Source organism: Ipomoea nil, unplaced genomic scaffold, assembly GCF_001879475.1.
Source record: "Ipomoea nil cultivar Tokyo-kokei standard unplaced genomic scaffold, Asagao_1.1 scaffold0302, whole genome shotgun sequence".
NCBI lineage: Eukaryota > Viridiplantae > Streptophyta > Magnoliopsida > Solanales > Convolvulaceae > Ipomoea > Ipomoea nil.
The window spans coordinates 3388126-3402660 of NW_017616730.1; the positions used below are offsets into that span (position 1 = coordinate 3388126).

The window sequence follows — 14535 nt, forward strand, 5'->3', positions numbered from 1 at the left end:
ATTATGTTCTGATTATTTGGTTGTCCCTTTTTAGGGATGTTTTGGTATTTTTACAAACAGCTTTATTGATAGCTGTCTTAATCTGCATGAATCTTTGGGGATGGGACGCAATAAAGGTGCACTTTTGGACCACCGGTCCATAGTGATACCACTATGGCTTTGCATACTATATATAGAAAACTTTGATTTGATGATTTCTTCCTTTTCAGAAAACCATATTGTGTGTATGTACAGCTTGCACTATACCTAACCCCGGCCCCCCCTATTTGGTATTTGGAGAGTGGAATGAATCTCTTCCTCAAAGAGGTTTTTGTGTGCGTTTGTGTTTGGGTTGGATGATGTAGTCGGTAATTTGATCTAAGGAGTAGTTTAGTGTTACGTAGCTTGATTGACGAGAATTTATTTATATAAGGAATAAGGTTCAAATTGGCCACTGAACGTAACCTGAAAATGCAATTAGGCCACTGAACGAAAAAAAAGTACAATTAGGCCATTGAACACTCAAAAAATGTGCAATTAGGCCACTGAACTCTCCAAACGTATGCAATTTTACCGGATAGCAGGTTACCATCAATTTTAGCAGGTTACCTGCTTACGTGGCAGCTTAGTTGACATTTTTAATAATTTTTAATAATTAATTTTAATAATAAATTTTATAAAAAATTGGAAAAAATTAAATAAAAAATAAAATAAAGTCGTTTTTATTTTTTTTAAAATTTTTTTAATAAAAAGTTATTATTAAAATTTATTAAAAATTAATTAAAATTTATTTAAAATGCCAACTCAGCTGCCACGTAAGCAGATAACCTGCTAAAATTGAGGGTAACCTGCTATCAGGTGAAATTGCACATTTTTGGAGTGTTCAGTGGCCTAATTGCACTTTTTTTTCGTTCAGTGGCCTAATTGCATTTTCAGGTTACGTCCAGTGGCCAATTTGAACCTTATTCCTTTATATAAATAAACGTGCATGAGACTTCAAGATAAACGAATTTAGTCTTACACAAATCGATTCATGATGACCAGATTGACGTAGAATAAGGGATTGACGACACATTATATTCATGAGGTTTGCCCATCTAGCATAGGGATCTGATGTGAGTGTATTAGTCTGATATAGTGGTGGGAAGGGTACTGATTGTTATGTCTTTGAAGTTTGGTTATAGTTATATTAAATTTGTTAGCTATATAATTTTATAAATATTGGGAAATTTGATGTTTCTTATTAGAATAATTTATTTATTTTTTACTATTTTAATTCCTAATGTTTGGTTGGAGTAGATTAGAAAATTGGGGGAGGGGAGTTTGGAATTGTGGTGGATATGGTGGTTAAGTGTATCCTTTAACATCATCTTCTGATCCCCAGGCTGGCATAAGCTTACCACCTTTGACCTTTCCAACGTTTCCCATTCCCGTAGGGTACACATAATAATCCCACCTAGTAATTAAACTATTTAATTGCACATCTATAGACTAGGAATGGGGATAAATGCATGCATACTCATATAGTCATATAATATAAAATTTAAATTATTCTCTCATCTAAATATCTAGCTATTAGCTAGAGTTTCACTTAAAACATCGAGATATTTTTTACGTCTTTTTAAAGGTTTTTGGTTGAGAGTTGAAAGAAAGAGGAGCGATGAGAGATTTGTAGAAAAGAGAGAAATTGACAATGGTCCGTTTAACTTAATGGTTCAATAGGTGGTATTTGAGATAAGAGACCAATGTTCGAACTTCGATGACGGTAGTGTGAGGATTATGTTCAAAGTGGACAGATCCCTTGTGCGCATCGACATTTAACTAACAGGGTCATTCGGTCACCGTGATTTACACATTATATTCTCAAATGTTCTGTTAGGTCGGAGTGTGTGGGCCCCTGGGGTTGAGGATTCAGCCTTTTGGGAGAAGAGGAGAAATTGACAATAATTTTGACATTATTATTAGTGTAATTTAATTTAGGTTGAGTTGCATTAAATATTTAAATGGCGCATGGCATGGATCTCAATTCTGATCACCCAAAAATATGTAAATGGTGTATGTGAAGTTATTTTCATCCTTTGATACAAACAACGTACGAAATGCATACATATATGGATGCACACGGGGGTAGCGACAGCGGCGTATAGTAGGTGAGACTTTGTATACAATAATCCCATGAATAATACAGCGGCTGTCAATACTGGACAATATGTATACATCGGCAATTAAACTTTGGGGACTCCGACGGAAACAACATGCATGCATGCATGAACGCATTATTGTTCATCCGACAACAACCGCTGATTCAATCACTTCACTGCCAATTTTCTCTTTTCTTTTAAGTTTTCGAGTAATGAGAAAAATTCGCAAATCATTAGCTAAAAGTAAATCTAATTTTTGTGTAATGGTTTGTAAATCACGTAAGAGAGCTTAGCTCAATGGTTCATGGATTATTCTAGAAGTCTTACTCTAGTGGCAAGAGGCGATATGATGAAGACTCATTCTGGACAGAGTGCAGTGTATATATAAATAAGGCTGGAAATTGAGAATTGACTAGGCGACTCATGATTTACATCCCTCAAGCTCTTGGATAAGGGTTCTGGGGGTTAGAATTAGTCTACCTTAAGTTGCAAAAACCTAATATATATTCCAAAAAAAAAAAAAAAAAAAAAAAACTAATTAGGCCCTATTTGGTAAAATAGTTAGTCTATAGGCTAATTTTGACCTTTTTTTTTTTTTGAAAACCAAAAAACATTTATTAACATAAATGTTTAATACAAGAAGGGAAAGAAAACATCCAACTAGAAGGGTCAGTTTGAGAACGAGTAGCTCTTGCCAAAGCATGAGCAAATCTATTCACTGATCTAGAAACATAATGAAAGGACACTATTTCAAAGTGTCGTTGAAAGGCCCAACACTCATAGGCTAATTTTGACTTATTTGACTACTATTAACTTTTTAATTTGGTTTTTAAAAAAACTAATATAAGTGTTTGGTTAATTAGCTTTTTGTAACTCTAAAATTCAAAAAGTTGCTCAAAGCAGCTTTTTCAGTTAGCTTTTTGAGAAAGGAAATTATACCAAACAACTATCAGCTAATAACTAATATACCAATCAGTTAATCTTATCAACTAATTATACTCTCTAACTAACTCAATCAGCTATTTACCAAAAATTATACTCCGATGGACTCATTCAGCCACCCTCTCGGAGCCAATAATGTTGTGTTTTGTTGTCCAATGAAACAAACGCCGTAGTGATTAGCGTACATTAATGATGAGTGAAGATGAATCCGCCTAGTCCCTACTAGGATCTGTTGTTACGAGTTTGGTTCATTGTACGTGTACCAACTCCAGCAGAGACAAGCAAGGGGTTAAGGCGGTGTTTGGCGTGCTTGCATGCTTTCAATTTCAAACATTTATCTACATTCTACAAGCTGTCGGCTGTTGAAACTGGCCCACGTCGTCTCTGCCTTTCGCCTTTAATTTGGACATTACTTTACCTCAATTCAATTCTCACAATCTCCTAGCTAGGAATTTTTCTTTTGGTTTTGGATAAGCCTAGCTACACTAGCCTTCAATTTTTTAGGATAATATATAATTTTATTTTTTAATTTTAAATAAATATTTCAACTTATAAAAACTACAATTAACACTTTTTTAATTACAAATTTTCTCAACTAGGAGGTGTTTGATTTGATGTAGTTGTAATTCTTTTCCTTCCTTATTCCATTGCAAGACAAAAACTAATCATATTTATACTTGGTAATTGGTAGAACTTTCAGTGTGATAAAATATTTTCTTAATGTTTTACAGAAGCCTATGGTTAAGTTAGATTTTTTTTTTTTTTTATTATTATCTCAAATTACCCTTAACACCAAGAATAATAAATGTCATATAACATTTCAATATATTACAGGGTATATGAGTATAAAGTGCATGAGGTAGTGTCCGCATTAGCACCAAATTGACTTTAATTTTACAAGTAAAAAACAAGGTCAAATTGGACCTTTTTTTTTTTTTTTTTTTCGCAAGTTCAAATGTATATTTAGAGTTTTTTTAGTTTAAAGTCTAATTGTATTTTCTTAAAAAGTTTGAGAGATTTTTATTTTTTACCTAATTTTCGTGATGTTTTATAGTTTTTTTTTTTTTTTTTTGGGTTGAGATGAGGGTGTGTTGTGCAATTGAGCTTAATTAAAAAGAAGTATATTGTTTTCAAAAAAAAAAAAAAAGTGTATTATTTTTGAACAGGAATCTTTTTTTTTCAGTTTAACAATAATGGCCGAATCAAACACTACAACTGGCAAATTCTTTTCCTTTTATCTTTTTCCTTTTAATTTTTCTTTTTGGTTAAGTTCATTAATTTTTCTGCTTGTTTCCCATACTGTCGTGGGGATAAACATTCGATATTAAAAAACAAAAAAGGAAAAGAAGAAGATTATAGAAGTCTGAAAAAGGTAGATGGGCAAAGAATGACAAAAGAATACGTGGAAATGAGCCAACTTATTTGTTATGAGGATGAGAACTGTAATTCTTGATTAATTAGAAGTCACACACTAATTAGAAGAGTCACATACTACAGTAAATAAATACCCCGTATAAGATAAGAGTTACAATATAACTATGATACATAGTCTTAATATACTCTCCCCCAAGTATATGGGTATCTAATAGAGTCTTAATATACTCTCCCCCAAGTATATGGATATCTAATAATTTGTAGCTTGTCTCTAGAAACGAAAAACGATGTCATGGAAGAGCTTTAGTAAAAATATCTGAAGCTAATCTTTGGTATAAATAAAATTAACTTGAATATTACCAACAGTCAATTTTCACATGTTTGGTACAAACATGAAATATAGAATTTGCACATGTATATGTAGCACCAAAATTTCCACACCGCAACTTAATTGGGAACATGAATATTAGCAACACCAATCTCACGCAGTAAAGATATAATCCAAATCACACACATCAGCTAGAGCCTTATATTCAGCTTCAGTTGAAGACCGAGCCACAATTCTTTGTTTCTTACAAACCCAAGACACAAGATTTGTACCAAGAAACACAACAAAACCACTCGTGGACTTACGATCTTCAGGACACCCAACCCAGTCAGAATCATAGAAGGCATGAAGATCATTTGTCACAGATGTACGTATACGCAAACCAAAATCAATAGTGCGTTTAACATACCTCCACACACGTTTAAGTTGAGCCCAATGCATGACCATGAGAGCATGCATATGCTGACAGAGCTAGTTTAGGGGCGTTTGGTTCACGGGATCTTGGGTTACCCCATGTAATAAGATTACTTCCAAGAAGGTAATGTGAGATTTTGGGAATGTAAAATTACCTTATGTGTTTGGTTTGGATTGTGGAATATAATATTACCTTGTTTGGTTAAGTGTTATATTTTAGGTTATATGAATCAATTTACAATAATGTCTTCAATAATATATATATATATATATATATATATATATATATATATATATATATATATATATATATATATTATTTATGTGTGTTTATTTATTTATATGTATGAATGTATATCAATACTTCAATACTTAAATATTAAAAAAAAAAAACAAAATATATAAATATGCACACATGTATATTTGATTGTATTAAACATATATTTATTATTATTATTATTATTATTATTATTATTATTATTATTATTATTATTATTATTATTATTATTATTAGTTAACAAGGGCAATGTCGGAATAACTCAAGGTAATCTAAGATTACCTAAAAAAAATGGAGGTAATCACATTACCTTGAAACATTACCACCACATCAGCTTTCAGGTAATAACATTACCTGGTAATCTCATAACTTGAACCAAATAAGGTAATATAACATTACCAGACTCAGATTACCTAGATAATCTCAGATGACCCGAACCAAACGCCCCCCAAAGGACAAGTTAGGGCGAGTGACAATCAAATACTGCAAACCATTAAATACATATTCATTTTAATATAGTGTATATGTTCATTTTAATATACTAAAGATTTTTTAGTGTACTTAAAATAAATATCTATCAAAAGACATGCACAACAATATCTCCAAGAGGGCAAGACGACAACAAAGAGAGACCCACCTCGTTACCCAACAAGACTACAGTAGTTGCATTTGGGCCTGAGAAAAGTGCACCACTGCATCTGTATGCACTATGCTCCTTTTTCTTCTTTCCCCATATAATACTGTAACATGGAGGAATCCCTTATTTTAGGCAAAATAAATAAATAAAGCTATCTTTTGGGATTGAAGGAGCAGAAAGAAACCCCATTCTCTAAAAGGAACAGGAGAAACTTAAACATGAAGTCACCCATCAAGCTTCAATTTTACATAGATCAGAAATATATGGAAAACTGAAAAAGCCTTGGAAGTGAGACATGGACAAGAGAGCATACATCTAAGCAGATAAATATTATATAAGGCATGAATTTGTGTTATGCCTGGCGCAAATACCTTGTAACCAGAATGAGACCTTAACCTTAAACTCAAAAGTATGCCAGAGCATTACACAGACTAAAACGACAGATTAAGAAATCCAAACCCAATCCCCCAACCCCTTCCCCTCCCCTGAGTTTGCCAGAACATTAGACTGACTAAAATGACAGACCAAGAAACCCAAACACTCCCCGCGAAAAAATCATCATCCCTTATATTTTGACCAAGGGCAACGAACATTGCATGTGCATACTTTAAGTTGAAGAGGACTCATCCTTCTTCTCTGCAACTTCTGATGCCTTCCCCTCACTTTCAACAGAAGTCTCTTTCTCGCTTTTCTCTTCCACCTTCTCCTCAGTTTTCTCTTCAGCCTTCTTCTCTTCAACACTCAACTTCTCAAGCAGTCCAGCAGTATCAGATGCATCTTTGTTTTCTTCTTTCTTCTGTGATTCAGCAACCTCTTGAAACATCTCCATGAAAGTCTTGCAATCTAGTAGAAAGAACAATATGTAAGATTAAGGCCCTAATGCTTACAAACATAAAAATGAAAAATGGCAATTGGTGATTCTGATAAGAGAACAGAGTTCCAAAGGTGCCGGCATTAGCCAAACAAATAAATTATACCCAAAATTAAGGGACTCAGTTCTAGCAATGTATGGCTTTATAGGAAAAAAAGTATGCTAATTAAACCAAAAATTTATATGAATACATCAAATTCATCAACAAAGTTATCTACAATTATAGGTAACTTTTTGAATAACTGCATTCATCTTTGGATGCTTTCAGAGATAATTGGGGTACTCCAAAGATAAACCATAAATGCCAACAGAAAACAGATCAAGACTGAATTAACAATAGGCAGAAATGGTTAAGAATCTAATGAAACATTGTATATGACATCTGCTTATAACATACAAGAGGTCCCATGAAATTTGTTGAATTTTTCAATTCTGATCATAACAGAATTACATGACACAATACCCTGATCTTACAATTGAATTCAATTTTTACCATCCCAGCCATCCATATTTTCGGGAATCACTGAACCAGATATCTACTGAAAAAATTTAATTTTATTCAACCCCAGCATGTCACTTCATAATCCCCTTCCAGAGGTTTTTCTAGATACTTACAACTTAAAGGCAGATAAAATTAGATGGCTTACAAATGATCAAACATTTTATTAGAACTTTAATAAAAATACTAACTGCTTGGAATTTTGATGTTCTTTTCTGAAATACAATTGAAATATAGAACACAGTCTCCTGTGCAATTTATCTTGAGAAAGGAACCATCCATTATCTTTTAGGATAACTTTGTGCAAGGCTTTCCACCGATGACCTCTGAGAGTTCATTTAATTTAAGCATTCTGACACTTCAACAACAGATTAACTTGATTTTCATTGGATCCTAACAAAATAGAAACTCAATCACAAACTAAGAATCCTCCTTGCACCTGCTACCTAGTTACCTAGTTCATTGATACTAACATAAGATAAGCTCATTTAAATCAAGAGACTAGTAAATCTGAATAACTTGATATGACCAAGTTCAAGTTGCAGATATCGGCATTGCAAAGTAAACAAATTTAAAAATCACTTTAAAGCACAATGGATTGAACCATTGACCAGAAAAGAACTGAACTTTAAGTTGTGACATTCTATCAAGAAAGCACCCTTGAAAAGGGGCAAACACAAAGAATTGAACTTCAAAAACTACACACTATCAAGGAAATAGTATAAGAGTACTTACTCTCCACAGATGAAAAGCGGATGCAGAAAAGCTCATCCTTTAGTTCACCATCTGCAAAATCCGCTGCATGCCACAAGCAAGACTTTTCGTTTCCAGCATGTTCCTGAATTGTCATTGACGGTAGCACTGCAAACAACATGCAAAACAACACAATTTTCACAGATTATCAATCGGATCGAAGTTCAATCGATCTACAAATAGTTCATACAAAAATACACGAAAACAGACCGAGATGATTAGCGCAGATCTTAAGAGTCTTGGCCTGGCGCATAACAAGGCGAACTTTTCCAGTTTCCTTGTGCTTCAAGAGTTTGACACTCCCGACGCCTCTCTCCTTCCACTGATTCCCTTCCTTATCGAACCGATAAAGCTTCGATTTCCTGATAAAAGTAGAGCAACAATAATCAAAATCCACGAATTAAGCAGATCGAGAGAGAGAATTAGCATAAGATCAGAGAATCGGGGAGGAGAGGATTACAAATCGAGGATGGAATCTTCGTTTTCCTCGCCGGTGGTGACGGCAACTTCTTCGAGTTTGATGATAGGCGCAACCTGAGCTCCGGTATCTTCATCCTCCGCGGCGGCGGCGGCTTCTTCCTCGTCTCTGTGCTCACGCTCGGGATCAGTGCTTGCCATAGTAGTGTGTATCTAGGAATCTGAGTGCGAGATTAGAGGATTGAAGTCAAGAGAGAAGGGTTTGATAGGGAAGAAGGAGGTTATATGGTAGTGGGGCGGTTTGAAATCCGAAAGAAAAGACTGCGACAGCGATGAAAGCGTGAGCTTTATGCACCGAAAACAGGGATGAGCAAAAGTGCTACCCGTCTAACTTCAATTATTATTATTATTTTTTACAATATTTGTGTATAAAAAAGCAAAAATGGCCATTTATTCAAAATAAAAATAATTTGGTAAACAATAAAATGTGTATATCTACTATCTAAATCCTTATAGAATTCTAATATTAAAGTCTTAATAGAACTCTGATCTAACCTACAACTTTTTTAATGATATATTTTTTTAAAAAAAGAATTTAACTTTATTTAACTTTAAACGTGACATGGTACATGATATAACAAAATACTAAAATATTGTAAAATTTCACTAATATCAACGTATTTGTCAGTGTTAAATTAGGATCATGCAAGTGTTATTATAATTAAATAAAAGTTATTATTATTATTATTATTATTATTATTATTATTATACAATGTGAATATGAATACTATTAAAACATTGCATCAAATGTTGTTCGTTGATAATGAAATTTAACTGTTGTGTTTGGTTGCAAAACAACATTGCATCAAATAACTATTATTCTTGTTTACAAAGCAAAGTCATTGAAATTGTCAATGTATTTTAAGTCGACTTTTATTACTGTAATTAATAATCACAAGTAAGAACATAATTAATAAAAGATGCAATTTAATGTGTTATGTAGAGCAAATAAGCTTAAGGTACATCTCCTATCAATGTTTCTATAATATGGTCGCGGTAAAATGCCAGATTGCTGGCACCCCCTTCAAATTCAATTTTTAGCCAGAATTCCCTCAAACTATATTAGTATATATTTAATATCTTATGTCATAATCTTTATTTACTCTCCCTTATGTCCCGTATATGGTTTCAACCATACCCATATAATTATTTCATTGATAATTATAATCAATCTTGACTATCTTTTTCTAGCATTTGTAAACTTAGAATTACCTATTTAAATACGCAAATTCAACATTTAATTATCTATACATGAATAACTCCAATGTAATCTTACTATGATATATTTTAAAGTACTTATTTGAATAAACATTAGGCATTATCCTAATCGCGCATGTGAATTAAAAAAAGAAAAAAAAAAACTTGTCATTGTAGAAGTATTGAATTGGTTGTTCTTTATGTATTTACAAGTCATATATGTACAAAGAAAATTAATTTTTAAATTATTTTATGTACAAAATTAAGTAATTTAGTCATGAAGGTGTACGGTTTGTATGAAACTCACATTATGACCTTAGCTAAGGTGACTTTTAATTAAAGGATCACGATGAGATAAAAACTTAAATTGTATGCTTTTGTAAAAAGTCATGTTATAAATCAAATCTTAATGGACATTATTATGATTATTTGTAACAGCTGAAACAGTTTTTGTACTTAATGAGAAGGTTACATTTGTACTCTATATATTATTGTATTCATGTACAGAAGTTAGAGATTACAAGGCAATAAAATTGTTCTTCTCACTGTTCTTTATCTTCTCCATACTGCTCTTTCTTTTACTGTTCCCCGCGAGCTAAGGTCTGCAAAAGTTACCAACAAACTTGCATTACAACACGTTATCAGCACGCTCAATACACTCCGGTGAACGGTAATATTATATTTTTTTATGCTTTATGCTTTCAGGATGCCTAAAATCACATGTCCATGTTTATATTTTATTATGCTTTACTGGGTATGTGAAATTTGATAATATGAACATCTATTTCCTGACAGCATATATCTGCATCAAATGAATATATTTAGTAAACTTGATATATGCAATTTGTCTTTCTATCTTATGAATGTTTGTGTATATACATTGATATAAAAATATGAATGTGTGCAGTTCACTGTATGTATGTGTATACATATTTGCAAGCCATGAAAATTTTATACATCCTAAAAATAAATATGCTTCGTACAATATACACACATATACATATGTGAATCTTTTTTGGGAAAAGAAATGGAATCCATGTTGTCTATTAAGATCTGTACAAGAAAATAGTTTTTTTTTTTTTACATAAAAAGATCTGTGAGCTTTTGGTCTTAAAAAAAAAAAAAAAAAACTAATGTTCACACAACATAATTCCTGTTTAGAACTTAGGATGAAAAATTAGCAGTATATATGTTGGTTTTTTGGACGAACATTGTGTGCTTTCAAAAACAAACAAAATTTCCAATTAATAGATGTACTGGATCTAGAAATTTGCATATGACTTTTTTTTTTTTGTGAAAAATTGCATTACTTTCAATATATTTGACATACCGGCATGAAAACTTTTACTGTTTTTTTTTGCCTTTCGGAATACCTCAAACAAAATATATATATTTATTTTTTCTCTCGTTTTCCATGAATATGTGTTTTGCACTTGCTTTGCTTGTTTTCGATTCTGTTTATACTATGTATAATTTTTCATGAATCCAAACAAAATCAAGCGAACAAAAACGAAAATCGAAACATATATGTCTTTACCAATCTGCGTACGGCAACGATCTTGAGACGATCGGTGATGATGACGAGAGGCGATGGAAGATGGCGGCAATCGATCGATCTTGGCTTCCGCTCTCTGCTGTCTTTCCTCGAAATCGATCGCCGGTGGAGAGACGCCGGCGACCAGCGAGCGGCGTTGGCTTGAGGCGATGGTGGCCATCCGCGAACTCTGCGGGTAGTGGCGGAAATCTCTCCGCTTTCTCATCGGTTTCATCGGAACCGTTTTTCTATCTAAATTAAATGGCCAGGGGAGTGGCTTCAAATTTTAATAACGCCAGAAGCGTTATTTCCCTTGCACTAGGGTTCTTTTTTTTATTTCATAAAACAAAAAAATCCATCCATCTTTATTTGATTGGACCATTTTTTTAAATGGATCATCTTCATTCTAATGGGCCATTTTTATACTTATTCAAGCCCTCATTTATTTGGACCATTTTTTTTTGTATGCAATATTATATGTTCCTTGGGCCTTTTTTGTTTATTGAAATAAACTAGGCCACACATTCTGTTTCTTTTGTCCTCATTTAAATATTTTCTGTAGAAATGGCTGCTCTCGCAAAAAGAGAATTTGCTGAACTCGCCCTCGATGGAAGCAATTTCCTCACTTGGGCGCTTGATGTTGAGATATATCTTCAATCTACAGAACTGCTGGACACCATTGAAGAGACATCTACGAGCACTGCAGCCCAGAAGGCAAAAGCGCTCATTTTCCTCCGCCACCATCTTAACCACGACCTCAAGAATGAATACTTAACAGAAAAAGACTCCTATGTCCTCTGGAAATCTCTTAAGGCACGCTTTGACCAACAGACGTCATTGGTCCACCCCCAGGCCCAACATGATTGGCTTAACCTCCGATTTCAAGACTTTAAGTCTGTGACTGAATACAACTCCGCCCTACACAAAATTGTGTCACAATTGAAGCTCTGTAAGCAAACAATTACGGACGAGGATCTGATTGAAAAAACTCTATCCACGTTCCATCCAAATGACCATGTGCTCCAGAAGCAGTACAGGAATACAAAATATGATACGCATCCAGAGCTCATTACGGATTTACTAGTGGCTGAAAAGCATAGCCAGTTATTGATGCAAAATCACAATGCGCGTCCAACTGGCGCTGCACCTGTGCCTGAAGCACACACTGTTGCCCAGGAGAGCAACAATCGGCGGGGTCGGGGCCGGGGAAGGGGGAAAGGTCGTGGCAGGGGCCCAAAGCGAGGTGGCAGAGGGGGAGCTAGCGGTAGTGACTCTCGTCCTCAGAACAAGCAAACTCAAAGATATAGACCAAACAAGTCACAACAGAACTCCGGTCAGTCGCAGCCATGTTATAAATGTGGTTGCAAAGGACATTGGTCTAGGACATGCAGGACTCCTAAGCATCTGGTCGAGGCTTACCAAAAGATGCTCCAGCAGGAAGGAGGACAAAAGAAGAAAGATTCTGGGCAATCATCTTTGCCTGAAGCAAATGCCCTCATCTTAGGGAATGATGACCTGCTAGGCGATGAACTAGCTGATTATGGAGATCAAGAGTGATACTCCTATTTTTTTTCTCTCTCTCTCTCTTTCCCTTATGGACATCCATTTTACTTCATGCCTGCGTGCATGTTTACATTTGAACTCTTTTGTCCTATATGAATAATGGATCCTTTATCTTTGAACACTTTTGTTCTATTTGAATAAATACAATGGATCCTTCTTGGACATTATCTTGATACCCATTCTTTTTCTTTAGAGATATGGGAGATGAATCAACCCTATGCTTGGTTGATTGTGCGACTACGCACACTATTCTGACAGACCGGAGATTTTTCCAAACGTTCAAGGAACACAAAGGCAACCTTTCAACCATAGCGAATGATGACATTTCTATTGTGGGCTCCGGTAGAGCTTCACTTATTCTTCCTAAAGGAACAAAGTTGATCATTGATTCAGCTCTCCTATATCCTCAATCAAAAAGAACTTTGCTCAGTTTCAGGGATATTCGGTCCAACGGTTTCCACATAGAAACTAAAACTAAAAACAATACCGAATTCCTTGTTTTGACCAAAACGGTCAATAACCAGAAAAAGGAAATTGAAGAACTTCCTTCCTTTTCTTCAGGCCTGTATTATTCATATATCAGGCCCCAGCACTCCTGCGTTGCACTCGCAGTGAAGTTTAAAGATACACATTCTTTCAGTCTATAGCATGACCGCTTAGGTCACCCTGGGCAAACTATGATAGGCCGGATTCTTTCAAATTCAACTGGACATAACCTTCTTAGGACAAACATTCTTTCTACAAAAGATTACACATGTGTTCCATGTGCACGGGGAAAACTTATTGTTCGTCCCTCGCGTCCTAAGATTGATTTTGAGTCACCTGTCTTCTTGCAAAGGCTACAGGGTGATATTTGTGGACCAATTAATCCTTCATCCGGACCATTTCGATATTTTATGGTCCTTATTGATGCTTCCACTCGATGGACACATGTGTGTTTGTTGTCCACTCGAAATATGGCATTCGTAAAATTCATGAGCCAAATCATTAGGTTGAATGCCCAATTTCCCGATTATCCTATTAAGAACATAAGAATGGATAATGCTGGTGAATTCACTTTGTCAGCTTTTGGCGATTATTGTATGGCCATGGGAATTAAGGTACCATATGTCCACACCCAGAATGGTTTAGCTGAATCTTTTATCAAAAGAATTAAACTAATAGCTAGACCATTACTGCAACGGTCCAGTCTACCAGTAAATTGTTGGGGACACGCAGTGTTGCATGGTGCAAACCTAATTCAACTCCGGCCAACTGCATATCACGATTATTCCCCTCTACAGCTTGTACGTGGTAATGAGCCAGACATTTCTCGTTTGCGTGTCTTTGGCTGTGCGGTTTACGTACCTATACCACCTCCGCGTCGTTCTTCAATGGGCTCGCAACGTCGATTAGGTATTTATGTTGGGTATGAATCCCATTCTATCATTAAATACCTCGAGCCTATGACAGCAGATCAGTTTACTGCACGGTTTGCTGACTGCATTTTTTATGAAGATCATTTCCCGACATTAGGGGGAGAGAAAAGCCCAGCTTTGAAAAAATGCCA

General features: G+C 34.7%; 2 protein-coding genes across 2 annotated transcripts; one reads left to right on the forward strand and one right to left on the reverse strand.

Annotated features, from left to right (window-relative positions):
- Window positions 1–6359: 6359 nt before the first annotated feature.
- LOC109164075 (ran-binding protein 1 homolog a-like) lies at window positions 6360–8965 on the reverse strand. Its single transcript, XM_019312834.1, has 4 exons — window positions 8676–8965; window positions 8426–8577; window positions 8198–8323; window positions 6360–6935 (listed from the first exon to the last, which is right to left on the reverse strand). Exons 1-4 carry the CDS (start codon window positions 8831–8833, stop codon window positions 6700–6702), a joined length of 672 nt encoding a protein of 223 aa, XP_019168379.1. The 5' UTR covers window positions 8834–8965; the 3' UTR covers window positions 6360–6699.
- A 3022-nt stretch (window positions 8966–11987) lies between these two features.
- On the forward strand, window positions 11988–12980 carry LOC109158957. Its single transcript, XM_019306902.1, has one exon. It carries the CDS (start codon window positions 11988–11990, stop codon window positions 12978–12980), a length of 993 nt encoding a protein of 330 aa, XP_019162447.1.
- Window positions 12981–14535: the final 1555 nt, after the last annotated feature.